A 27,999-nucleotide genomic window follows, 5' to 3' on the forward strand; every position below is an offset into this window, starting at 1 on the left:
GCTTTTGAAGTAGTTTAATGTTATTAACAACGGAGTAGTGTAAATGGTTTGAGTTGGGATAATGTCGTTTCTCATTCAGAGCTGTAAAGGATAAAAGAATGAGTAAAGTCGACAAGAGATGAAGGTAGTGTATATACAGGATTCAAAGGAGGGTCAAATAAACTGCAACAAACGTTGCCCTAATGGGCATGCTGACGATAAAGTACAAGATAAAACAGTCGAGGAAATCAATAAATATAAAAGATCCACATGTTTTTTATCGGATAGTAACAAGGGAGGCAAGCGATTAATTTACAACAAGAGATAGTAAGTGGATCAGATAGTATTAAAGTATTATAGTCTACAATCATGTTATGAAAGACAGCGGCTGATTTAGCTTGAATGCAAAGAAAAGATACGAGATAATCAATTTATATCTTATAAAGTACTATGATACAGAATTGAACTATATAAGAAAGCTATAAAAGCTAATTGGTACTTATATTGGTATATAGAATTCATCTCGTATCAAGCAGAAATTGGTTCTTTTAAATAGTATTCAGATTTTCAAAAGATACTATGAAAAGTGAATTCTAAATAAGCGACTTTTTCTGATAGTTGATGTTATTGAGCTTACATGTATCAGTGCTAGTCAAGTGAATAAAGGTTTATTCCTACAAATAAACTCTTAACAGAGATATAATGTTACTAATTAGTATATAAATATAGCAGCAAATAAAAGCAGAAGTCCCTTTTGGCCTTAAGAAAAAAATTGCACTTCAACAAATAGCGGTAGGATACTCAAAATCATTAATTTGGTAAGAAAGGAAGACCTGTTATTTAGTACATTAGAAGGGAAAGATAAATTGAGAAGAGAAAAAACTCATGTTAAAATGACGAAAGGAACACCAAGTTCAGTTAGACATGCTTTATGTGGTGTTTCGAAGCGTAATTGCACAAGTGTCGTAAATGTTTCGCCTAAATCTATTTTATTCTTATCAAGCCACATTTCTAGCTCTTTATTAAGAAATGTAATAACACACAAAGGAGCAAAAAATGGTTGCAGAAATAGGAAAATTCCGAAGAGAAGGAGGAGAGTTACAAAACATCATGAGAAAAGAGCCTGGCAATAGAAAATAACAAAGAAGCAGCTGACATGAAGCTATGGGCATATCGTGTGATGATTTCTGTGGAACGATATCTTTATGTATCAAGAAAAGAAGAGGAAACGAAAAAGACAAAGACAATATGTGAATGCACTGGAAAAGTTAGAAGGGCACTTTGAGAATTTATTAGATAATTTCTGTGATGATGTCAACTTTCCTATCTCATTTCAAAGTTGTATAATAATCATTCCCTAGATTATTTAACTGTTATTCGTGTAGCAATTTCATGTACAAAGATGAAACAAGTTCAGAAAAAGCTCACAGATAAGAAAGATAAGTAGAAAGTGAAGAGGGAAAATATTTAAGCTAGAGATCTTAGTTTATACCAAGGTAGAAATTATATGAAACTTGTCATAGGATTTTCCATACGCGTTTTGTTAGTCTTGCTGTCTGTTTCCAATGCTAATATCAAGAGATCGGCTTTCTCTGCCTTGTTATATTTTACTCCCTTTTCTGGCCCTTTTTTTTTTTTTTTTTTTTTTTTTTTTTTTTTTTTTTTTAGAGAATGAAGGGAAAATAAATTGCCAAATTAAGAACATTTTCCTACTTTTATGTTATAAAAAATAGGTTTTTTTTTTTTTTTTTTTTTTTTTTTTTCACATTGCGTTTTATTTATTTAAAAAGAAAGTACACTTTGAATAGTACAATTAACATGCTTTTAAGGGAGAAAGGGATTCTGCGCATTTAATAGAAGATTCTTGGCGAAAACTTGGCATTGATTAGAGAATAAGTTTGATGGTTGATTGAAATGCATTTTTTTCCTATAACAATAAAAAAAAGGAACTGTTCTTTCAACACAAACTGTTTTCAACTAATAATACAATCATTAATTATAAAAAATAATAATAAATTTCTATTTCCGAATTTTCTTATTCTTTGTTTTCCTTTTTTTCATTTTTTATTTTTTATTTTTTATTTTTCCTTTTTCCAATTTAATGACGATGCTTCACGAAGACGACGATCCACTTTCTAATTCCTTTTTCGATACTGCTTCAAGTTCGTTTTTGGGAAATACAATGACTACCTCTTCTATATTTGCTTCACAGTATGAAGAAGACCCTTGGGGCAATAGTTTTGTGTCAAGTGTTCCCGACATAAGTCGTTCATTCTCAACACCTAATTTTCCACCACTTGCCAATAATACTACTTCTGACGCTTCTGATATTTCACCATTAACAAGAAAGCGAGCTGAATACAATGCTACTAATGTCTTGAGTAATATAATATATATAATATAATTTATTGTGCTTAGCTATTTCTTAGGCGGTATACGTTTACCTGACATCTACGAAACATTATATTCTCAACATCAACGATCCGGTAGAGTGTCTTTAACAGCGCTTAATAATATTTTATCTAAAGGAAAAATAACCGCAAATCAAACTGAAAGAGTAAAACATAATCGTTACGAAAATACGTTTTATATAACTTTTAAATAGATTATGCAAATCGTAGTACCAAATGGCGCGTCTTATGTAACTCAGCCTGAATTCAATACAACTATCGCTTTATTGGCTTGTGCTCAAAATAAACTTGGTAAAAGAATAAATACAAGTAATAATAGTAATGAGATGCTCATCCAATAATAGACATTAGTCTCGAAAGCTTACATAGAAATAGAAATTGTAACATATAAAATGTTATATGAAAAGAGGGTGAACATTAATATGGTCATATAATTAGATTTACCTGAACCAAGTCTATTTATCGAGCAACAACAACAACAACAACAACAACAGCAGCAACAACAACAACAGCAGCAACAACAACAACAGCAACAGCAGCAGCAACAAGAGCCCATCAAGTCAGTTATGAATGCTTATCCTGGTATGAAAAAGGAAACAGTTAAAAAGAAGGACGATAAACCACTATTGGATACCCGACACTGGTTTGAAAATATAGAGGAAATAGCAGTAACGGTAGCACCAGAAAGAGAAGGTTTCATCTTTAAGCACGTCAACTATATTGTTACCAATGAAAGAAGATCCTCTATTGTTTTGAGAAGATATAGTGACTTTTGGTGGTTGTGGGAAGTATTATTAAAGCGTTATCCATTTAGAGCTTTACCTAATTTACCACCCAAGAAATTAGGGGGAAGTAAGTCTATATAAATAGTAAGCATCTTTTTATTTATACTTTACATAGAAGATACAGCCTTCTTAGAAAAAAGGCGTAGAGGTTTATCGAGGTTTATCAATGCTGTGATCCGTCATCCTGTGTTACGTCAAGATGAAATTGTATCCAAATTTCTTACAGAGCCTTCTGAATTAGCAGCTTGGCGTAAACAGAATAGACCAAGCTTAGAAGAAGAGTTCAAAAGAAAGCATCGGATTCCTATTCAACAGTTAGAATCTGTTATACCTGAAAATTTGGATGAACAGCTTCAAAAGATGAAGAAACGAACAACAGCAGCCGTCAATCACTATATTAATCTTTGTCTTATTATGGAAAGGATGATTCGTCGTATGAATGGACAGGCTGCAGATTTCTCAAGATATTCTATTGCATTAAAGTAAGGTGTATACAGAATAGGGAGGGATAACTAATAAGATTGATAGCTCATTAGCAGAAGCTGAATTGAGATATCATGCAGGAGAATGTGTTAATTGTCAGTATGTTGTTAGAGGATATGAGACTGTCGCAAAGCATATGCAAAGTGCAAGTAATATATTAGAAAGTCAAGTAAAGTAACTTTTATAATAATTAGTTACCTGTAAACTTATCACATAAATAGGTCGGGAATGCTACAGATGGAATATTAGAAAACTTGAAAATATTCAGGGATTTGTTAGTCTCATTTAGGGTAGCTTTAGTAATGATCAAAAGAATAATTTTTATTAATGGCCACTTAGGATTTGGAAGAACGAAGAAATAAGTTGTCATTAAATCAAAAAGATGCTATAACAAAGCGCTTGTCAGTAAACCGTGCTAAATTACATCAAAGTAAAGGAATTCCTGGTTTAGAAACAGAAGTAGAAAGATTAGAAGAATTTATAAGATCAGTAAGTTGTTTTATCATAAAAAAACTAGAACACTAACATGCCTTACAGGATGAAAAAGAGTTATCTATGCAACAGGATAGACTTATATTTATCCGATATTGTATGTGGTCTGAAATGATTTATATTCATAAGCAACAAGCATTCATATCCACTTTATATCAAAACTATACAAAAGACGCAATTTATTTTTCAAAATTAACCGCAAACAATTGGCAGGAACTAGAAGCACCCATACTTGAAATGCCTACAGATGTTCACTTATTTGAATAGCTATTATCATCAAGTGGCAGTTGTATTTTTAAAATTTTCCGAAAAAAAAAAGAGATTAAATAACGACATAATCCAAACATATCCGCTTTTTTTTATTATTCTTTTATTTATTACTAAAATGAGTTGGAAAAGGATACAGCATAATCCTGTTATTATCATTGATCCGATTCAAGATAAAAGTGCATCAGCACTTGCTCCACATCCAATGATTTATAGTAGCCCATTGCTTTCAACTCCTTCCTTTTCATCATCCATATCGACTTTGAGTAGTTTACAGTCCATTCCATCAATCGAATTCTCAAACGCAAAGATTATACAAAAACAAGTACAGCAGATAGAGGAGCTTCGTGAAGATCTTGTTACCCTGAATCAAAAATATGTTCAGCAAATTGAACGATCTGAAGAAGCAGAGCAAAAAAAGGCTGAAGTAGAGAATGAAATTGAGGACCTTTCTCATCAGCTATTCGAGCAGGCAAACGCTATGGTTGCCAAGGAGAAAAAAGCGCAGCTTTTATCCGAACAAAAGTTAGCAGAAACACAAAAAGAATTGAACAAAGTGCAGGATGAATTGCAAGAAAAAAGATCTCAATTAAAGCAAATCAGAGAAAAGCTTGAAAAAAAGGATCAAATAGCTATAAAGCATGAAGAAAAGGAAATAGTTGATCCACAATGGCTTCATTTATTTAAAGAAGTTGTCGAGGCATCCTCAGGTACACCCTTTGAACTCGTACTCCGAATGCCCTTTCTAAAGCTATGTCTCACGATGGATATCCAGCCCTGTCTATACTCTGGAATAGGATTTTCAAAATCGACTATCAAGAGACTATTGGGCTCTATTGTCTATGAGCCATGTTTTATTGAAAATGCCACATCGTTTCAGGCACAACATCAGGAGTCAACAAAAAAATCTTCTCTTCTCACTCGATTCTTTCCCTCTTTGGGATTATATTGTTACGGTTGTGGATCAAAGATGTATAAGCGAGCGGAATTGTTTCGATTCAAGTTAAAGGAGCAAGATGTAGATTGGCAATATATTGATTATGCTTGTCGAAATAGATTGGTTGCCGTATGTGACTTTTATGCGTTTATAAGGCATGTGCGATCAGGATTACAAGCAACAAAAGACTTAGATAGCCTTTTAGAAGAGTGTTTTAAATTAAGGCTTGCAATGTTTTATGCACGATCTGGGATGAGTATAAAAAGATGAAAGCAAAAAGAACTGAGCTACTCAATGACATTATAAATAATAATAAAATCATTTACAATCCTCATTTATGTCAATACAGATACATGTTATTAACTCATTAAACATCCCCTTATTTTATTTTACCATTTTACTCATCATTCATCCCTTATTTTATGCAATTGCTGCATAATTTATTACAGTGTTGTTGCAAGCAGCTGGTTCTCAAAAATCTGCCCAAACAAACTTCCAAAATCCGACCAATTGAGTTCGAAAAGTAGACCAAACTTTTCGGCAAAGCGACCAATTGAGAATGGAAGTACTGTAATTCCTCTTTTTCGTGTTTTCAATTTTAGGAGGAAATAATAAAAAAAAATTGTAATATAAAAGGTAAAGAGACTTGAATAATTATACAAGATGGAGTTTATTTTTTCTTTTCTATTTACTTGATTTCTATTAAATCTAGTTAATTTATATAAAATCCAGTCATGATAAAGTAAGTGACAAGTTATTTTCTAATAGCATATATTAACATGTCTTTTGTAGTAATAAAGATACCGAGCAAAACGAAGGCCGTATTTGCAAAATGATCTTTGAAGGAGGATACGAATGTTGCAGTTCCATCAATAAAGCTCGAGAATTATTCTCAACAGTTTCCAACATTACTGAAAAAGAAGTAGCCCAGACCATCGGTTGTATGGCTAGGACACATACAAATATGACAGGTGTTGGATTAACTTCCAAGGATTCGACTTGGCGAATGGATAATTTTATTTTATGCGTGAATGAAAAGGTTAGAAAACAAGGAAAATTTCTTTATTTTTTTGTTTATTTATTCGTTATATAGGCTCCTACATTGGATTGGATAAAAGTCTTTCAATGTTTAGATCATGAAAACTTTTTTCTTTATGATCCAAAAGGCCTTGATATATTAGTAACAGCTTGGAAGTTTTGTAAACATGTAAGGAGTCCACATTAATAAAAATAGCTTAAAATTTATGCTTTATACATCTAGGAGAATAACCCTTTTCCAGCAAACGTATTTTTTGGAAAGTGGACAAATTTAAAGGGACAGTTAAGCGCATTATACCAAATGACCAATGCACCCACCGACTATGTGAACCTGCCTTTTTGCTCAAAAAGAAAAGTGATTGAAATAGAAGATTTTGCTAATGCTAACCCTGCCAACCGTGCTTTGGCTGCTCAGCTCGTTAAAGAACAATTAAACTCTTTAGACTTGATTGAATGTGTGATCAAACTAGCGGACACTCCAATCAACGATGATGTTAAAGTGTTTTTAGAAATGATGGTTAATAAGAATCCTGAGCTTGTATTTATGGGTCTGCTACAAATAGATGTAAGCTTTTGCTTTTTATGCTTAAATTTATTTTGCTTACAAAATATTAGCCTATTGCAAATAAGGTACACGAGGATTTATTTGCGAGACTTATTGTATATTATTTTACGGGGAATGCAAGCAGTGTTTTCGTATTTACTAAATTTTGGAAAGCAAAGCCTGAATTATTCAAAAAGAACATTGTCGAATTATACAATAACGATCCAACTGCTTTAACAAGAATACTGGTGTTTGTCCATGAATTAAAGGTAATAGAAAGAGTCAGGGAAACTTTTTAATTTTTTCTAACAGGTGATTGAATAGATATTACCTGCTATACTTGAACTTCAGCCATTCTTGTTCACTATCGATTTGGCTGCATTAGCAACACGCAGAGAATACCTAAACCTTGAGAAATGGTTGCAAGGCAAACTCAAAGAATCCGGTGAAGTGTTTTCTAAAGCATGTTTAGCTTTCCTTGGCAGTAAAATTAGAGCTGAATTAACAAGACAAGAATCACAATCTACTCCTGTCACTGTTCCATTATCTACAGATATAATGAATGTGTTTATAAAAGTGCTTGCTGAGAGGTAAGAAGGAAACTATAATATTGATAGGTGTTAAAGAATATGTTTTAGTAATCTTGACGCCAACGAAAAAGAAATAATGCATGAGATTCAATCAGGATATGTGCTGTTGAGTCAAAAAGAAACTAGTGTTACTACACCTGAAAGTGCAGCTAAAAAAATTGTCAAAACATCAGATACTGCAACTGATGCTGTAACTTTTAAGCAGGACATTGAAGATGAAGCAAATTCATATTACGAAAAGATTTACAGTGGGGAAATATCAGTTGAAGAGATGATAGATAGGCTTCGAAAGTTTAATCAATCAAAAGATCCCAGAGAAAATGATGTCTATGCCTGTATGATCCACAATTTATTGGATGAGTATAATTTCTTCTCCAAATACCCAGACAAAGAATTAACAATTACAAGCGTCTTATTTGGCCAATTAATTCAGCATCGCTTATTCACCTATTCCACTTTAGGATTAGCACTACGTTACGTGCTTGATGCTCTCAGCCACGTACCGGGTACCAAAATGTACAGATTTGGTTTGACAGCTCTTACCCAATTTCAATCTCGTTTATCAGAATGGCCTCAGTACTGTTTTCACCTAACACAGGCTCCAGCACTTCAATTGACAAACCCTGAAATAGTCAATGTGATAAAGTCAGCCATGCAAGTAGGCAGACTACAACAGCAGCAAATGCAGCAGACTCAACAACAGCCTAACCTAATGGAAGGCCAAATACTGGCTGATTTGCCCTCAGTATCTGCCCCAATCAACCCATCTCAAGACAAACCAAAAGTAACTTCACCTCAGCCTGCTGTGTTTACAGCAATATATATACCAGATATTTCAAAGGATATTAATGAGAACGTTGAATATGAGACTCCCAGTGAAGCAATACAGGATAAGATTTTGTTTATTATCAATAATGTTGCCCGCAATAATCTGGAATCAAAATCTGCAGATTTTAAAAACACATTGACAAAATCGGCCTATCCATGGTTTAGTAACTATTTAGTAGTGAAACGAGTTAGCATAGAGCCAAATTATCATGATCTTTATTTACTACTTCTAAATATATTAGACAGCCCACTGTTGTATCAGCATGTTCTTCGAGAGACATTTTTAAATATCAAAATATTGCTAAATTCAGACAACACTGTTTCTTCATCCACAGAGCGTACATTGCTGAAAAATCTCGGCTCTTGGCTTGGCGGTATGACTTTAGCTCAAAACAAGCCCATTAAGCAAAAATACATATCATTTAAAGATCTCCTTCTTGAAGGCTATGATACTGGTCGCCTCATTGTGGTCATTCCGTTTGTTTGCAAAGTGCTAGAACAAGGCAAAAAGAACAATGTGTTCGTGCCGCCTAATCCGTGGGTGATGGCTATTTTTAGATTATTAGTAGAGCTTTACCAGAATACAGAACTCAAACTGAACCTTAAGTTTGAAATTGAGGTTTTGTGCAAAACGTTATCTATCGAATTAAATTCAATCCAGCCTACAAAAATACTTAGCAACCGGAAACCAAAGAAACCACAAACACAGACCACAGCCGTTATTGCAAGGCCTGAAAGCTCTCCAGCTGCTACCTCACGACCACCCATCACTAATCTTATTCCACAGTCCTCAGCAAATTCTTTAACTGGACTTGATAAAATGGACGATGAGTTCATTCAACTTCCCAGCTTGGGCCCATACTTGACATTTAACTCTCAAATTGCCATGTATACCACTCAACCGAACTCAAAACGCTGGGTTTTACAAGCTATCAAGCAGTCTGTTGTTGATATTATTGGCCCTGTTGTTGAAAGATCGGTGGCTATTGCCTCTGTTTCTACACGTGAATTAATTTTGAAGGATTTTGCTGTCGAATCCGACGAGAACAAGATGAAAAAGGCGGCCCATCTGATGGCAAGAAGCTTGGCTGGCAGCTTAGCCATGGTAACCTGTAAAGAACCTCTTCGAGCGAGCATGATCAATCATTTGCGCAATATATTCATGGCCAATGGTCTTGGCGAAGTGGTTGCTGAACAAGCTGCAACGTTAACTACAACTGACAACTTGGACCTGGTTTGCACTATAATCGAAAAGACAGCAATGGAGAAAGTGATTGCAGAGGTAGACGAAATTCTGGTAAACGCTTATGCTAGCCGCAGGAAACACAGAGAGCGAGGTAACCCACAGCCTTACTTTGATATGGACGTTTTCTCTATCTCAAGATATGCTGCTACACTTCCTGAACCTTTATATCCTAAGCCTAATGGTCTTCACGCCGGTCAACTTCGTGTTTATGAAGATTTTATGCATATACCAAGATTAGCATCTCAAGCGGTTGCTGGACAGTTGGTAGGCCAGCTACCTCTTGAACAACCTCAACAGCGCTTGCTTCGTAACAATCTAAATGCAGGAGCGGGTATGCTTCACCCTGAAGTGCTTTCCGGGTATAGTAATGGCCTTGTTCCCATGCTGGAACAGCAACAGCAACAAGCGAGCGCACATCAAATATTAGAAAGATTTGCTCAGTATATTACTGATTTGGAGAAATTGATTAGTATAACAAATGTGCCTAGCTTTAGTATGTTGCCTGTTCAGCATGACATTATCACTATTATACATCAAGTGTCTTTATTGGCCATGACCAGTTTTGACAAAGGTGAAGCTGCCCGTACCTTTGCGCAAAAGGTTGTTCAATTACTCTACAAGAGCGAAACTCAATTAGGACGTGAAGCATATGTTGTTCTCTTGGAAAGACTGTGTGATGTATCACCTAATGTCGGTGTCCTTGTTACCTCTTGGTTGACGCATGCTGATGATGAGCGCAAATACAACGTACCAGTGACTGTGGCATTGATTAAAGCCAATCTTATTAGCCTTTCTGAACAAGATCAAGAGTTAGCCAATCTGATTGATAGTGGCCGTGTAAGTGCTATTGATTTTACAGCTCGATTGATTCATGCTTGTTTATATGAAGAAAATTCTTTGGTGGCTCGTCAAGAGTTTATGAAATCTTTGGAAGCATTGAGTAGATTGAGAGGAAATGTACCAGAAAGCGTGTTGATTTTAATGGAAGAAATGCGTAGACATTCTATTCCAACTAATACTGCAGCCGCGCCGATTACATTGCAACAATACCCAATCACTTCTCATGGTTTATCTGAAGAAGATGCTGTTATCCGTGAGCAAATGCATGTTTTGTTTAGTGAGTGGATCAGACTCTACCAACTTCCCACTAGCACAGACGAAATATTAAAGACATTTGCCACTCAGCTCTCCAAGCAAAATATCTTCAAGATGGAAGACATGTCTTCACTCTTTTATCGCGTATGCATTGAAGCCTCAGTAGAATATACAATTAATCAAACGCATATGCCGAATCAGCCAGTGGGACTCACGTATTTACCTATTGATGCTTTTTCCAAATTGGTTGTTTGCTTCATGGAACTTTCAGAACCTCCTGTTGATGGTCCATCAGCTAATAAGGCAGCTGCTGAATCATCCGATAATGCTCGACTGGCTTTGTTCAATAAAGTCTTATCCATCATTGTTCTTGTCATCTCTCAAATGCACGACCAACGGCAACAGCAATTTGATCAGCGTCCTTTCTTGAGGTTCTTTACGTGTTTGCTTTCTGAACTCCATACATCTGAACAACAATTACAAACTGTCTATATGTCTGCCTTGACTGCGCTAAGTAATACATTTAGTACACTTCAACCTGCTCAATTCCCTGGGTTTACTTTTGCTTGGCTTCAACTAGTATCTCACAGATTGTTTATGCCAAAGCTATTGTTATCTGAAAATCAAAAGGTAATCATGAAGATACTATACTGAGCTATATATAATCTAATTCTTTCTTTCTTAAAAAGGGATGGCCAACTTTTCAAGGTCTTTTGATACTTTTGTTTAAATTCCTTAGTCCTTTTCTCGACAAGGCAAAATTGAAGGACACTACAAGAATACTTTATAGAGGAACATTAAGAGTATTACTTGTACTACTTCATGACTTTCCAGAGTTTCTTTGTGATTACCATTACAGCTTCTGCGATGTGATTCCAGCCTCTTGTATTCAACTGCGCAATTTGATACTTAGTGCATTTCCTCGTCATATGCGATTACCTGATCCATTCACACCCAACCTGAAAGTAGATTTACTTCAAGATATCAATCAATCGCCTAATGTCTTGTCTGACTATACAAGTACATTAAACAATAATAATTTAAAACAAGAAATTGATGATTATATGAAGCTGCAATCGCCTGATAGAACCAAACCATTCACTTCTTTGCTCTCAAAGCTACTTTGCAAAGAACAAGAGGATACGAAATACAATATATCTGTAATGAACGCACTTGTCTTTTATGTAGGTGTCACAGGTATCACAGAAGGCATCCCTGTCAATCAAGGATCACCTATCAAAATCTTTCAGTATTTGCTGAATGAACTTGACTCTGAAGGACGTTACCTATTCTTGAGTGCAATAGCCAACCAACTTCGATACCCTAATAGTCATACACACTATTTTAGTTGTGTAATACTTTATTTGTTTGCAGAAAGCACAAAGGAAATTGTTAAAGAACAAATTACACGCGTTTTGTTGGAGCGCCTGATTGTGAATCGACCTCATCCTTGGGGATTGTTGATTACATTTATTGAATTAATCAAGAATCCGAGATATAGCTTCTGGAGTCATTCCTTTACTCGGTGCGCTACTGATATTGAACGATTATTTGAAAGTGTTTCGAGGTGAGTAAAGATATATGAATCTACAGAGAAGCGTTTTATTCAAATAATCAATAGGTCAATCAATCAAATTTAGAATAATGTGTATAAAGAACTGTATATAATCTATATTCCCCTTCTTATTTCATTTTGTATATTGTGCATCAAAGAGTTTATTATTAAAATATGTTTATATTTTACTATTTATTGAATAATAATAACAATAATAATACAAAAAAAAAAACTATTGGCTCATATCCAACGTTGAAAAAAAGAACTTAATGAAGAGGATGGTTCACTCACATGTAAATCTTGTATCTGTCGTACTACTGACTCTTCTTCCTATATTTTATACTCCTTTTTTAGTCTAAATAAGAACACTGTTTAATAGATAATAACCTCTTGTTCATATCTTATCCTTAGCCATTGATTACGAGGACCAGCAGGAGATAACTCATTTACTCTAAAACCAAAAATTCGCGGTTGATAAATATATGAATTTAGCTTTGGCCTTAGTTCAGGATAAATTAAAAATAGTAAATGTGAGTAACTTGATCCAAAATGAGCTCCTAATTATCATATTTCAATCTTAAATTTCTTTCTTTTACTTTTTCTTACCATCCACACGTTGATATATGGATGATGAAGGATAGTAAATATCTAGACACAAAGGACAGTAAAGACATACGCTTTCTTTACCAACTTCATCAAACCTTCCTATTGGCAATACAAAACATTGAGAACAATAATATCTTGGACATCTTCCAAATTGTCCATTAGAGTATTTTTCAGCCATCACCCCTATGCCATTTGCTGTTAAAAGATAGCGCTGATGTATCAATCCATACAACATGAACGTATAAGGCTCAATAATCGTTGGATCCACTTTTTCTTCTGCATCATCTTCACAATCCAGTATTATTTCTAAAGCCTGTCTGTAATAGGGTATAACAGTGGACAATCCAGTTAGATTAAACTCGTCTTCTATAAACTCTTCAGGCACTGCCAAATAATATTCATGTCCTGGCAAAGAACAAAACCAATCTATCCAACTCTGTATTGAAACGTCTGAAGATTCCGAACTATCTATAGCAGGAAATAAACCTAAGATTCTCTCTCTCTTTCTTTAGTTTCTTTGTATGTTTTTTTTTTTTACCATCTCTTATAATGTCCATTTATGTTACAGAAAAAAAAAAAAAAAAAAGAGAAAAAGAAATTTTCTTATTTTTTTGATTCACTGCATGAAACTTTTGACACCCAAACAAAGACGTCATGTAAACAAGCAGATCTTTTTTTATTTCTTTCTTTGGTAAAAAGAGAAAGATCATAAAATCACTGCGCGTCATCATTAGACCACATTCTTAATCGAACATTCATTTCACTTGTAGTAAAAGCTAGAATTTGCCAGAAAACTCAAAATATCCTGATGTTTCTTCGGGAGATAAATATTATCCAATAAGAATTAAGAGAATCTCCCAGAAAAAAACCTGATTTTGCATAACTGTCTTTTCTCATTATTTGTATAAAAGGAACCCTGATTTTTTATTTTTTTTTCTTCATTGTTTAATTTATATTAGAGATAATACAAAAAATGTCTAAAGCTGTTGGTATTGATTTGGGTACTACCTATTCTTGTGTTGGTGTATGGCAAAACGACCGTGTTGAAATCATTGCAAACGATCAAGGAAACCGTACAACTCCTTCTTATGTTGCATTCACAGATTCGGAACGTTTGATTGGTGATGCTGCCAAGAATCAAGTTGCTGTAAGTAATAGGAGTCTTTAATAACGAACTGATATACTTATTAGCTTTTCTAGATGAACCCACATAACACTGTCTTCGATGCAAAGCGTATGATCGGTCGTCGTTTTAATGATCACGAAATTCAAGCTGATATGAAGCATTGGCCTTTCAAGGTCGTTGACAAGGATGGAAAGCCCAATATCCAAGTTGAACACAAGGGCGAAACCAAAGTATTCACTCCTGAGGAAATCTCCTCTATGGTTCTCTCCAAGATGAAGGAAACCTCTGAAGCCTACTTGGGTGGAACGGTTGATTCTGCTGTGATCACAGTCCCTGCTTATTTCAACGATTCTCAGCGTCAAGCCACAAAGGATGCTGGTACTATTGCCGGTTTGAATGTCCTTCGTATCATTAATGAGCCTACTGCTGCTGCTATTGCTTATGGTTTGGACAAAAAGTCCAAGGGTGAGACGAACGTGTTGATTTTCGACTTGGGTGGTGGTACCTTTGATGTTTCTCTTTTGACGATTGAAGAAGGCATTTTCGAAGTCAAAGCTACGGCTGGTGACACTCACTTGGGTGGTGAAGACTTTGATAACCGTCTTGTTGACCACTTTATTCAAGAGTTCAAGCGCAAGTTCAAGAAGGATATTTCGAGTAACGCCCGGGCTGTTCGCCGTCTTCGTACTGCATGCGAACGTGCTAAGCGTACCTTGTCCTCTGCTGCTCAAACCTCCATCGAAATCGATTCGCTCTTTGAAGGTGTTGACTTTTATACATCCTTGACGCGTGCCCGTTTCGAAGAATTGAACCAAGACCTCTTCCGTAACACGATGGAACCCGTCGAAAAGGTGCTTCGTGATGCAAAGATTGACAAGTCCCAAGTTCACGACATTGTCCTTGTGGGTGGTTCGACTCGTATTCCCAAAGTTCAAAAGTTGGTTTCCGACTACTTCAATGGCAAGGAACCTAACAAGTCCATCAACCCGGATGAAGCCGTCGCCTATGGTGCTGCGGTTCAGGCTGCTATTTTGACTGGTAATACGTCCGAAAAGACTGACTCACTCTTACTTTTGGATGTCGCCCCTCTCTCTCTCGGTATTGAAACCGCTGGTGGTGTGATGACTCCGTTGATCAAGCGCAATACAACTGTTCCCACCAAAAAGTCTGAGATCTTCTCAACCTATGCAGATAATCAACCTGGTGTCCTCATTCAGGTATATGAAGGCGAACGTGCTCGAACAAAGGATAACAACCTTCTTGGTAAATTTGAATTATCTGGTATCCCTCCTGCTCCTCGTGGTGTTCCTCAAATTGAAGTCACATTTGATGTGGATGCTAACGGTATCTTGAATGTCTCTGCTCTTGACAAGACCACTGGTAAATCAAACAAGATCACTATCACCAATGACAAGGGTCGTCTCTCAAAGGAAGAAATTGAACGTATGGTGAATGATGCCGAGAAATTCAAGGCCGAAGATGAGGCTGCTGCTGCTCGTATTCAAGCTAGAAACGGTTTAGAGTCCTATGCCTACAACCTTCGCAACACACTGCAAGAAGAAAAAGTTGCATCCAAGATTGAAGCTGCTGATAAAGAAAAGCTTGAAAAGGCTGTGAAAGAAGCTATTGACTGGTTGGACAACTCACATGAAGCCTCCAAGGAAGAATATGAATCTCGTCAAAAGGAACTGGAAGAAGTGGCCAACCCTATCATGATGAAGATGTATCAAGGCGGTGCTGGCATGCCTGGTGCCGCTCCCGGTGGATTCCCTGGTAGTGCACCTGGTGGTGAAAGTGGTCCTACTGTTGAAGAAGTTGACTAAATTCAGAGAACATTTATTTTGTAATCCTCTCTCTTTCTTCATTGCATCGCATATACATATTCCCCACTCATTAAAAAACTTTTGAGCTTTTTGTCTAATAAAATTTTACTTATTTTTTGTCGAATACCTGGCAAATGTTTTTTTATACCGTATCCTAATTACTATAAACTTTCAGCAATTAAATACTATAAACATTAAAAAGCTTCAAGTACAAAAAATTGCAAATTTTAGTATTTAAAGACTTGCAATTTATTCTTCATTATCTTTAATGTAATGAATTTAGATATACAAGCTTGATGATAGTCATTGTACTCTGTCCAACTGAACACCGTAAAAACCTAGAGTTCATACGAAATGAACCGTTTGTTTATTCTATATGTATATATACGTGGTCCTTTAAGGATGTAGAAGGAAAGAATGATAAAAAAAAAGCATGCAAATAAAAAGTTTGATATAATTCAAGGTGAAGACTGGCGAGCACAGCGACTACATTCTTCCTCTGGTGTGAGGGCTCTGTGACAGGTTGAACAAACACTTCTGCAGTGATTGCAATTCCATCCGGCTGACAACACCTTTCCACAAGCACAAATGGCATTAGTGTATCCGTCTTCAAATGAAAAGTACGCGTTGTCATCCTCGGTTATAGTCTGGTCTGAAACCTGTGTATTCGAAAGCCATGATTGGGTTATTACTAATAATTTATCCAAAATAATGTTTTCTTTTTGATTTATTGCAGAATATAAATTAGTTGCTGTCATGATTGAAGATGAAGAGGAAAGAAAGAATAATGAAAACTTCGAAGTTACCCTCCAATACCACTGTGTTTGAATTTAGATGAAAAACTAGGAAACATAAAACAATCGTTCGTGTCTTTATCTACCCTCTTTCTTTTTCTTCTGTCCGTCCTATTAGACTTTCATAATGTGTAACTTTGACTGACTTCTGTTAAGAAGATATTTTTGTACTGTTGCACGGTCAAAATAAATTTCTGAATGCATGTAAATGTATACGCTTAAAGGCGGACTTTTTTTTGAAAAAGAAAAATGAAAAGATGTTTTTATGAAATTAACTTTTGTATTTCCCTTATTTTTCTCGCATTTAATGATCCTAAACATCTTTTGAAATCAAGATGTTTTTACAAAGCAAAGATGGTCTTGTATCAAAAATTTTAAATGCAAGTTGTTTCTATAATTAAATCATCCCTGAAATATTTGGGCATCCGACTTTATTCTCACCGACAATTACTTTCTGATACACTCTTTCCGGAAACTTTTTACGCATATCACGTGTAACATTTTGTACTTGGCACAAGAAATAATTTGCAGATGGTTGAAAATAAGCCTTACCGATTTCACATTTTACTTTTTGCCCAAATGACAAGGCACAAAGTGTATAATCATTATATGGTGGTTTCAAGGGCTACTGTGGTATAAAGCCTTAACCGATTAAAAAGACCACCAAATGTGAACTGTGTGGATCAATCTATCCAATCAAAGAGTCAATCTGCCAATCAAATATTTAGCCAATCAGAAAACCGTGTTGGGGCCAAAATTGGGGCCAACGCGATTCACGTTGGGACCTGACGAAGACGTATTTTGGTCGGGAGTCGCCTTTGATTCCTTTTTGATTTTTAAAGCTTATTTTGTATTCAAAAGATGCTCCTTTTCATGGCGATTCTAATGGTATGCTTTTCGGTGTGGTTGGATAATTCTAACGAACGTTATTCAAGAAAATGTAAACGAAAATAAGGGGAAAGGAAAATAATCAGCTTCACCGCATCGGGAATTGAATGAATGGAAGTCACAATTGGCCGACATTATTTTCCTTACCTATTATTTTCTCCCCTCACAGGATACATCAACAAGACGATCTCTGGACGCATTGTTCACCCAATGTGCCAGCACACTAAACATGAAAAGAACACCAAAAAAATCAATATAAAAATGGATACTCAATTGATACATTATTTACTTTATTAATCAAAATCACCAGAATACTCTTCACAATGGTATATTTCCCCACTTACCTTTTTATTTAATTTGTTATTTAGAGCATGCCCAACGGTTCCTATTAAAGTATTAAATTTAATCGGTAGGAGTTAAATAGTTAATACCTTTTGTGAGGTTGTCACTTTATGGTTCCTATTAAGTCGGAACCTATTAAAATTTCTACACTATATTTTTTAAAATTGACATGACCTCTGACGATGTTTACGCAGCTATAGCAGAACGATTCATCAAATCTAAACAGTTCCAAAACGTAGCAAATTAGTATCTTCTTGCTTTGAAAGGCTTTAATCTTGAATATGACGAAGAAACCCAATGTGTTAGGTCACCTTCTGGTCATAAAGTTGTCAACCGAGATCGCATCGGGGATCATCTTCGTCTCATTGCAGATAGCTTTTTGCAATCACCAACCTACGACAAAAAAATTTTTGCTGCCGCTTCAGAATGCGCCGAAGCGTATTTATTGGTATTATTAGTCATTTAACTTAAGGATTACCGCTTTCTTCAGTATAAGTACAAAACTACTAGCAAATCTAGATTTTTACCTTACCAGAAAGTGGCAGCTGCCACCCACCAGGTAGCTTGTGAATACGAATATCACTCTGTACACTTCAAAACCCATGATTACTCTGCCAACTGTGCTGATGAATATTTTCGTATGTCAGAAAATTCAGCGATGTAGTTGAAGTTGTTTTGCAATGTTTATCATGGTAAAGTTCAGCTTTATTTAAACTAAAAATGCGATCATCCACCAACTTACTGCATTTTCAATATATAGAGAACTCAACTGCATGCATTCTGAGGTGACATATAAGTGAGAAAGTTACAGATCCATTATTAACATGATTTACATATAGCGTTACACGAAGGATAATAGGTCTGATAATTCCTATCAATTTTAATACCTTTGGGCGAAATTTTAAGGCCTATTAACTTTAATAGGGTTGCTAATAGGGTCCGTTGGGTGACAACTTTTTGATTTCGGGGTATTAAAGTTAATTTAATAGGGACCGTTGGGCATGCTCTTAAAGCATAAAAAACAGCTTTTTTTCTTCCTGCTAAATTTAATTTTGTTTGCCGAACATATTATTTTGCACATTCAAGCAATTGAAGTCAAGAACTAGTCTCATTGTTGATCTTGTTGTTATTGTACATTAATAGTCTCCTACAGTCTTCTATTAATTAGTTTCTGTTATAACTTCACCGTATAGCGAAACTAAACATAACATACAAATTAGCAACTGTCAGACCAACCTGAATTGCCCTAACTTTCTCACCCAAAAACCTGTTGTCATGGCAGAATCCAGCTAATGTTGTCCAATTTATATCAGACACGTTTGTCACGTATGTGAAAGGGAGTTTCAGTTTCCGTCTGGATTACGACGACATATCTTGATGATTCATCAAATACCATTGCCTGCCAGACCTAAGTCAGAATATTACGATCTAAGTGGAAAGATCCTTGTGGATAAGAACACATCAAAAGCAATTCAACATTATGCCTGTCCATCTTGCCGGTCTTATCATTCTGAATTTAGTTGGATGAAGGTCCATATACTCGTCTCATAAAATGCAACAACAACATGATATTGTCAGTATTCCCATAAAAACAAAGAAAGATATCTTTCACTTCCGTGATGCAACTTCATTCTTACGTACGCCCAAACGACCCAAAATTACGACTGAGAGTATTTCCATCTTGTCCTCCATAACAACCATAATTAGTCCGTATAATGCGCATTTGTCTCCTGGACATAAACGGTTTGCAAACCAACAGTTGATTGATCAAACCAACCACGTCTCATTGAAACAATTCCCAGTAGCATATTTAATGCTAAAGCAAGCGTTGGAGACGGAATTGGCGAGCTTACCCCATTTTATTTGGACGTTTACCCAGCCAGATAACATTGCAACTGACGATGTACTTCTTCTGAAAACTATCCAATTTGTGTTAACGGATTTTTGCAATAAATGTCATCGAAATGCCTTTTACCAACCGAAATATGAACGTTCGTACTGGATTGACCGTATTATTCCCATTTTCCAAACATTTGGTGACCAGAGCCAGTTACTTGGATTCCAATGGTGCGAGATTCCTACAGAAGAGCATGTCGAATTTACCATTGATCCAGATACATGGATGCGAACTACACCAATCAAATACCATGACGGCGTTGGGTATGATATTAATGGCTGCAGTCGCCTGGTGATGGAAGGATCAAGCAGTAGCACATTAAAAGAAGACGTAGATCACACCCAAGATGACACAATCAAGACTTTATACGCATCGATCGAAATCCTCACTTCATTCTTACGACGCTATGCCACTGCCTCATTTTCTAGTCTTTGTTCTGTCGTGTCTTATTCTTTGCAGTGTGTATGCACAACGATTACTCTTTCTACAACAATCTTGGACCCTGATAATGTTGGCAGTTATATTCAAAAGGAAATGCGATCTGTAGATATTCCTCTTACCTTTAACAAATGTCATTTATGGATGCAAGTCTTTGAACTTGTCGCCTATCTTTTCACTTCTCTTCGGGAGCAAGAAATTATCCTAGAAAAAGTCATGAAGGAAAGCTCAGGTGTCATTGAGATTAAAGACGAAGAGAGAGGACTTCATATTCTTAATGGGATTATTGGCACGATTTAACCTCAGTCTGTTGCCATATCAATATTAACATATTTACATCCAAATAGTTTAGCTGTTTATGCATCATACCAATAAAAAATAGTTTTGGCCCCAATTTTGGCCCCAACGCGGTTTTCTGATTGGCTAAATATTTGATTGGCAGATTGACTCTTTGATTGGCTAGGTTGATCCACACGGTTCACATTTGGTGGTCTTTTTAATCGGTTAAGGCTTTATACCACAGTAGCCCTTGAAACCACCATATAATGATTATACACTTTGTGCCTTGTCATTTGGGCAAAAAGTAAAATGTGAAATCGGTAAGGCTTATTTTCAACCATCTGCAAATTATTTCTTGTGCCAAGTACAAAATGTTACACGTGATATGCGTAAAAAGTTTCCGGAAAGAGTGTACTTGCTCTCTTTTTGTCTTCAAGACAGATTTTAAATCATTTGGTTTTGAAAACACAAGAAGGATACAGACAGCTGAGTGTGTGGATATTAAACATTTAGAAAGCTTTGGTTAAGCATATATAAGAACACTAGTTATCAGTAACCATTTTTGGTGGACACACTTTTTTGTATAAAACCCTTACTCCAGTACCGCCTCTAGACGGACACTGTTTTAAATTAAAGTAATAAAGTAACTATAAACATGTTGATTAGTGACGTATATGCATTATCTAGTAATATAGATTCCCTTGATGGATACGCTCAAGTAAAATTGTAGCTCTTGCTGCTACTTCATTTAGCCAAAAAAAAAGGTGTGTCTTTAAAAGTATATTTCCAGTATAGCCTTTGTAAACTCAAAAAATCACAAGCCAATACATAAAGTAGGTCAAGTTTCCGATGAGATTGTCTGTTTTTTGAGATGACAGATATACTTGATTTATAGATAGAAGCAAAGGTTGTTTTAGTAATGGATGAGTCAACGTATTTCATACAAACCGTTTGATTGGGCAGGAACAAGAAAAGCACTCATCTGTTTTGATTACACCGCACAATATTATATGTAATGTATTTGGGCATGGTTTTATGCTGATGAAAGTGTGTAGGAAGCTTTGAATGAATTATGCTAGATGAGGAATTGAGTGATACTAAAATTTGTTTCATAAAGATTTACAAACTCTAGGATGTTGTAAATGGAACGCTGTTTAAAGAAAGTATGTCAAACAAATGCACATTTTTGTACAGTATTTCCAAAAAGCAATGTCGCTCTGTGAAAGATAAAAGTACAAGTTAATTTACTCTTGTAAACATATTTTGATTCATTCATTATCAGCATGCTATGATTGAGTAGCCTATCAAACTACACAAGATGTCATATTTCATATTTTAAAGTGTATAAACAAATTTTATTTCTAGATTGGATAACAGGTTTTAATAAAATTCATGTTAATCAAGTAAAGTTCCTCTTTTAAAAAGTAGTGTATTAAACCCAAAGGATCTAAAAATCTTGTTATTGCAAGCACCATACCCTGGAGTATAGGACCCTAAGGAAAATTTAAATTGCTGCACACTACACATGCATGAGGGTTTCACGACTTCAATAAACAAGCCGCATTTTACTGTCTACTTTGATTTATATGTGTTATTACTTTATAAATACAATAAACAGACAGAAGAAATCATTAGGCTACATAGGATCTACTTGAAAAAGTTAAATTCAAACTTTCCCCTCTTTATTTTCAATTGAATGGATGATTGTGAAATTACTTTAGATTTATAGTAAGCATAGTATCCATTCAAAAACTCATCCAATAATAAGAGAGAGAAATGGTACTGAAGGATACAAACCCTCGTCACGTGGAAAGATTGCTTTTTCCCTTACATATTCATCGTTACGCAAATTTCTAGAGCGCACTTGAAGGAAATAAAAGAAGCTTATTTGTTTTTAGTAGTAAAGGTAACCTTTTTTATAAACTCTATTTGATTTACTGTATCACATTAAAAGTAAAAATAAAAGAGATACTTGATTATAGTCCACTTCTTTTTTGACTCGTTTTTAGTTTATAAACTTTCCAATCCATCTAAATTAAACGTAATATTCATTATACTTTTTCGTCGTAAAATCTTTTATTTTTCTTTACTACCATCTCCGGAACCCCTCGGAACAACGTTCTCGGTGCGTGTCACTTGAAAATAGATTTCTTCCTTTCCTTTTTAAGACTGACTTTATTTTTATATTCCGACCAGATCATTTTCCATTCGTCCTCCCAATGCTTTTATTTATTTATATTGAACTGATCCAGGAAAGCTTTAAATCCGATTAATTGTTTTTATACACAAATTAAGAAGCAAGAATATAGTTTTCAAAACAATAGAGAACATTGTTTAGCCTTTTCGTTGTTACAAAACTAGAAAAAAGAATTCTACAATAAACTAAGCATACTATTACACTGTCATCTTTTCTTTTCTTTCTTGTTTACTGCCTTTTTCAACAAAGCTATTGAAATAGAATGAATTACTGCACTTTTCTTGTTCTTCTCGTTTTGAGTTTATTTATTCGCAAGAAAAAAAAAAAAAAATAGAGTCAAAATAGTGACACAAACTTATATGAGCTTCTAGTAAACAAGATGTAGCATGAATACCTTTCTCCTTTATTTTAAATCTCGATTTATTTTGTTTTATTAAGCATTTAAAAGTATAATAAAATAGATCCTTCAAATTGATTACTATTTAAGGATGTAAATTCCAACGATATGTAACAATAACACAAGAGATTTACATTGTGTTTTATTTCGTACATGATATTATATTGATTGTTTATGATGATATATGATTGGTATCAATATTACAGTATAAATATCGAATTGACTAGTAAATATTATTAATAAACAAATAAGAATGAATATTGCCTCTGATGGATGCCTATAGTACAAATTATAGTCTTGGTTCAAGTGAATTGATTTGAATGGTTATAATCAGTTGATAAAAACTATCATCATTATCTACCCTATCTTCATTATTTCTTAATAGAAGTAATTATAAACTGTATCTTTAAATGCTTGGTATCAAAAATTGATTTGTTCACCTTCATTCACTGCTACGTATGAAATGAAATATTTTATAAAAAATAAAAACCAGATGTTTCATATTTAAATGAGATCTTGAAAAGATGAATATCACTTTCTCATTTTGGTTTTAAACAATTCGAATCATAAAGTGAATTAGAATACATTAAAGTCATAACTTTTGGCATGTGTTTAAATTTCCTCTATGCTTTGTACTGAAAATCAAATCTTTTCAAGTACATCATCTTTAAATATTTTTATTTTGCGTATCTTGGAGAGTATTTGCTATAGTTGCATGGGAGAGAGAGGGGATTCGTATGTTGGACATGCAATAACATGATGTAATTACATAAAACAAATATCAATATTAAGCGGATCAGTTATTTACTTTGGATTCTACTTGAATTCAATTTATTTTACATTTGCCTTGTATTCTTTTGCCAATTTTGGATATGTTCTGGATTACAACTGATAAACAAGCTAAAACACAGTTTCCTATTTAAAAAAAGAAAAATTGAAGCCAACACACTCACATAAATTTCGGATGAACTCCGATTTTGGTGTTACACACTAAACGCTAGTTTAACGACCAACCCTAATCCGGAGTTTGACCGAAAATCCGGTCGATAGCTTGCAACGGCCAAACAACGCCCTTTTTTTTCTGTATCACCAAAATTGACAGCTGCATCTCATTTCCCTCTCTTCGTGACATTCTTTAGTGTTTCTATTAAAAAAAAAGGTATTATTCTATTAGATCAAATTTAATTATAAAAAGTACAGGAGGTAAAGATAATGGAATAAAACCTCTTCTTCCAATGTTAAATCTAACTTGATTAAACTGGATTTATAATACGATAAACAAACGAACCATATCATTCTTCTCGTCATACTGTGGCTTCTTGTCATCTTTTCATTAAGCGTATGTTAATAAACAAGAAGAATAAGCTTATATTAGAATACTTACAATAAATATAAAGTAACCAAATGAATGATGCATAAAATATTTATCTCTTATTACCTTCACGCCGATCTTTTTGACAAGCACTAAAAAAAAGGTTTGATGTTTCGTACAACAAGTATGTTATCATGAATACATTCCTCCCTTTCAACTTTGTGTCACAAAATATCATTTATAAACAATCACTTTTTCGTTCGGTTTTTTTTTTTTTTTTTTTTTTTTTTTTTTTTGTCTTTTTCTACCAAAAGAAAGATTTGAAAGAACAATGCCACCAGACAGACCAACCAAACCTGCTCTTCCAAGACCTTACCCTGCTCCGGTCAAACGTTAATTCTTTTCAAAAGGAAAAGAACAAAAAAAGAAACATTCTTCCAACTTTCAAGATTATACATATGCATTTCAATTTTAATTTCTCTTAACATGGTGCTGATATATACATACATACGCAATCTCTTTTATACATATTCCTTACACAATTGTCATTCATTTCTCTTTCCTTTTAAATCTTTATTTTTTCTATTACACATATGTACATATCTTATTTTCTCTCTCTCTCTTTTTAACCTATACCCCTCTCCTCTCTCTTTAAGGATTTATGAATAAAAATGCTATTTATTATTTTGTACGACCACGCATTCATCATGTTGTCTTGTTTAATTGACGTGTGTCAATTTGTTTTTAAGGCACCGAAATTTTAACAAAAAAATCATGTCAACAAAACAAATATAATAAACAATTGCTATCATCTTCTCTATAATAGTATTCTATTATACTTATTCATTGATTAATACAAGATGAACTTCTATTAAAATAATCATGTCCTTGTTGTTTCAGCATTTTTTATTGTTCAAAGGAACCAATATGCCGTTTCCGAGCAATACATCATTGCCAACAAATATATTTGAATTGCCGAGCACAGTTTTGTACTACTCACATTTCCTTATCAAGGATTGGAAGCACTTTATTACTATCGTGCAATTAATTAAAGAGCTCATAATCTCAAAAAGCTTACAATACAGGCAATCAAGATGTCACAATCAAGTAAGAATCTGTCCAAGGCTTTAAATCTGTAGAACTATGTCGCAATAAATTACTCTAGTAAAATATAAGAAAGAATATAAATTAGAGATCCTTCTACGTGTGAAAATTTATTAGCAAACTTTATTCATCTACTCTCTCATAAGTCTTGTAATAGGTCAGTCCAAATTTAATCTACATTCTTTTACATCGAGGAATAAATCACTAAAAATAGTCGCCATAGCCTGTATTTGAGTTGAATGAATCTCCATATCAAATAATGTCAGTCGTTGAATAACTACCAACGATTTTCCCCCTCTACTTTTATTCTTTTTATTACTTTAGTTACAATCATCAAAGTAATATGAAAATAAGAAAATTAGTCTCAATAAGGTAGGATAGTACAAAGTTTCATTATTCGTTTTTGTAAGTTATCCATAAGAACTGATCGTGATATCGAAAGAAGCAACTGTTCTCCTTTTATAATAAAGGCCTCATTAGTAACATACCGAAGGATAGAGATCATAAAACAAAAACTTAATTTTCAAAGAAAAATAAACAGTGAATAGCGTACAAGATTTACAGCTTTTCAAAAAGACTGTTAGTTTTCAGTCTAAACAGTTTGGTAACAGGTAATAGAAAACTTGCAGTCACTAAAGATTTTTCAGTTGTACAAGGTTTCAGTACAATAATTAGCATAAAATAAAAAAAAAGGTTTAACCTCTTTTATGTATCGCTTTAGATACACTGCTATTCGAGCTAGAAGGCAAAAGAAGTATGTGTTTGATATTGTCGGAATCTGAGGGTATGATTATTGACCCCATAGTAATCTTCAAGGAGCGCTCCTGTCCTTACGCGTACTAGGAGATTGCTAAAAGGACCATGGAGACTTAGAGTGGTATGAATTTGGGCATTTTTCAAAATTTAATAAAGGTGGTCTTTTTCAACTTAAAATAACTTTCTGCAAGCTTAAATCGATATGGCTTTGACCTATGAAGAAAAACATAACATAATGTTAAGATTTCAGTATACAGGATATCGCTAAATTTTCGTACGACATACTATACTCGATCACTGTGTAAAAACGATAATCAAATTGCTAATTTATCTCCTTGATAACAATCAAACCTTATTAGACAATGAAAGCATCTATAAACCATAAATAACCACATTTGTGCTATAATTTTGATGAAGATCGTAGGAAAACATGTCAAAGCTTTACTCGTGCATTACTTTTTGCGACTCAATCTTAAACAATATGAACCTGTTTCAATTGTTGTTTAGTGACAATCATTCTTGATTTTTCACGCTCCATCCATTTGAACGTACCGGATTCTTTTAGACCCTTGAACAATTTGTCTTGCTCTTGATTTCCAGTTTTGGCTGTGCCTTCGCTTCATAGCATAGTTTGTCCAATTGTGCTAAGCTTTCTATTCGTCAATCGGGCGTTTTTAAAAATAATTGACCAGGCTAGAAAGCAGTACATATCATTTCCTGAAACTGTCTTTGATCAAGGGGGTATGCTTGGAATATTATGAAGATTGAACCTTTAAATCTAAAATTATTTAACATCATGAATTTATAATCTAAAGATCAAATAAGCAGTTACAAAACATGCTCTATAGACCCTGGAAGATGCAGAATAGTAGCCGACTCGCATTTTCAAGCATTGGTCTAATGCTTAAATATGATATTTTAATAGACTATAAATGAAGTAGCTTATAAAAAAGAAATATATCCTGAATACCCTAATTTTATATAATGCTACTATATGCAGGCTTTTCTTTTATCTTCAGCAGTTTAAAAAAAGATCAAATGAAATTGAGTCATGACATAATACAATAAAAACGCGCTAAGAAAAGTCTTTAGAGTCATAAAAGAGTATAATCTACAAGTATAAGATCTTTTTAAAAATGATTTCGTCATATATTTGTTTTCTATAGAGTACAGACAGATGCTATTTTTCACTAAATCCGTACTCTTTTTTTTTTGAAAGTACGGGGTGAAGCTATCTTTCTGCTATATAATTAGATGCAATCAAGGAATATGTAATTTCAACTTCTGTTCTGCTTCTATGAATGTTATTTAAATTGATCGTAGAATTTCTTGTATGCGGTTGATATACACTGTTCTCCACTTTATGTGTCATTTCGGACTTTACAATTAAGTACAATTACATCATTGTTGGTTTGTAAAGTTGTTTCCCGGGGTCGTGTTATTAAAGTGTTCTTTCTTTTGTTTTCTTGCAAAAGATTTTTTGAAATAAAAATATAGTGTGAGTAGCTCATTGAACTATCAGTCAAACTATTTCTGACGTAAAATAAGATAGGAAAAATGTCTACAAATAACGAATCAGAAACCAACTACTCTTCCAAAGAACTTGATCGTCTTGATAGCTTTGTCAAAATTGCGCCCGCAGCTGGATATACAATCGATCAAAAAGAGCAAGAGCTTTGCAGAGAAGGGTCAAATGGCCAGCAAGAATGCATCAAACTAAACTTAGAATGTAAGTCCATTAGGTGATGCGACCACTTTTTGAGTTAAACTGACAAGCTTTTAGATACCCA

At 34.4% G+C, this 27,999-nt stretch overlaps 7 protein-coding genes across 7 annotated transcripts; 6 read left to right on the plus strand and 1 right to left on the minus strand.

The window, feature by feature from the left end:
• Positions 1 to 2,161: 2,161 nt before the first annotated feature.
• RO3G_10399 (uncharacterized protein) lies at positions 2,162 to 4,417 on the plus strand (the record flags this gene model as incomplete). Its single annotated transcript, XM_067664984.1, has 8 exons — positions 2,162 to 2,360; positions 2,508 to 2,536; positions 2,585 to 2,681; positions 2,829 to 3,242; positions 3,291 to 3,657; positions 3,704 to 3,827; positions 3,998 to 4,147; positions 4,196 to 4,417. The coding sequence occupies 8 exons, from the start codon at positions 2,162 to 2,164 to the stop codon at positions 4,415 to 4,417; spliced, it is 1,602 nt and encodes a 533-aa protein (XP_067521085.1).
• A 118-nt stretch (positions 4,418 to 4,535) lies between these two features.
• RO3G_10400 (uncharacterized protein) lies at positions 4,536 to 5,881 on the plus strand (the record flags this gene model as incomplete). The annotated part of the gene is made up of 2 exons (XM_067664985.1): positions 4,536 to 5,483; positions 5,804 to 5,881. 2 exons carry the CDS (start codon positions 4,536 to 4,538, stop codon positions 5,879 to 5,881), a joined length of 1,026 nt encoding a protein of 341 aa, XP_067521086.1.
• Positions 5,882 to 6,088: 207 nt separating this feature from the next.
• On the plus strand, positions 6,089 to 12,335 carry RO3G_10401 (uncharacterized protein; the record flags this gene model as incomplete). Its single annotated transcript, XM_067664986.1, has 9 exons — positions 6,089 to 6,096; positions 6,147 to 6,393; positions 6,448 to 6,561; positions 6,616 to 6,957; positions 7,008 to 7,205; positions 7,261 to 7,526; positions 7,575 to 11,325; positions 11,385 to 12,262; positions 12,317 to 12,335. 9 exons carry the CDS (start codon positions 6,089 to 6,091, stop codon positions 12,333 to 12,335), a joined length of 5,823 nt encoding a protein of 1,940 aa, XP_067521087.1.
• A 287-nt stretch (positions 12,336 to 12,622) lies between these two features.
• Positions 12,623 to 13,413, minus strand: RO3G_10402 (uncharacterized protein; the record flags this gene model as incomplete). The annotated part of the gene is made up of 4 exons (XM_067664987.1): positions 12,623 to 12,701; positions 12,847 to 12,898; positions 12,938 to 13,324; positions 13,395 to 13,413. 4 exons carry the CDS (start codon positions 13,411 to 13,413, stop codon positions 12,623 to 12,625), a joined length of 537 nt encoding a protein of 178 aa, XP_067521088.1.
• Positions 13,414 to 13,829: 416 nt separating this feature from the next.
• RO3G_10403 (hsp71-like protein) lies at positions 13,830 to 15,805 on the plus strand (the record flags this gene model as incomplete). The annotated part of the gene is made up of 2 exons (XM_067664988.1): positions 13,830 to 14,003; positions 14,057 to 15,805. 2 exons carry the CDS (start codon positions 13,830 to 13,832, stop codon positions 15,803 to 15,805), a joined length of 1,923 nt encoding a protein of 640 aa, XP_067521089.1.
• A 3,576-nt stretch (positions 15,806 to 19,381) lies between these two features.
• On the plus strand, positions 19,382 to 20,464 carry RO3G_10404 (uncharacterized protein; the record flags this gene model as incomplete). Its single annotated transcript, XM_067664989.1, has 1 exon — positions 19,382 to 20,464. One exon carries the CDS (start codon positions 19,382 to 19,384, stop codon positions 20,462 to 20,464), a length of 1,083 nt encoding a protein of 360 aa, XP_067521090.1.
• Positions 20,465 to 27,766: 7,302 nt separating this feature from the next.
• On the plus strand, positions 27,767 to 27,955 carry RO3G_10405 (uncharacterized protein; the record flags this gene model as incomplete). Its single annotated transcript, XM_067664990.1, has 1 exon — positions 27,767 to 27,955. One exon carries the CDS (start codon positions 27,767 to 27,769, stop codon positions 27,953 to 27,955), a length of 189 nt encoding a protein of 62 aa, XP_067521091.1.
• Between the last annotated feature and the right edge of the window lie 44 nt (positions 27,956 to 27,999).

This window comes from Rhizopus delemar, genomic scaffold (assembly GCF_000149305.1).
Source record: "Rhizopus delemar RA 99-880 supercont3.8 genomic scaffold, whole genome shotgun sequence".
In the NCBI taxonomy this organism is placed as follows: domain Eukaryota; kingdom Fungi; phylum Mucoromycota; class Mucoromycetes; order Mucorales; family Rhizopodaceae; genus Rhizopus; species Rhizopus delemar.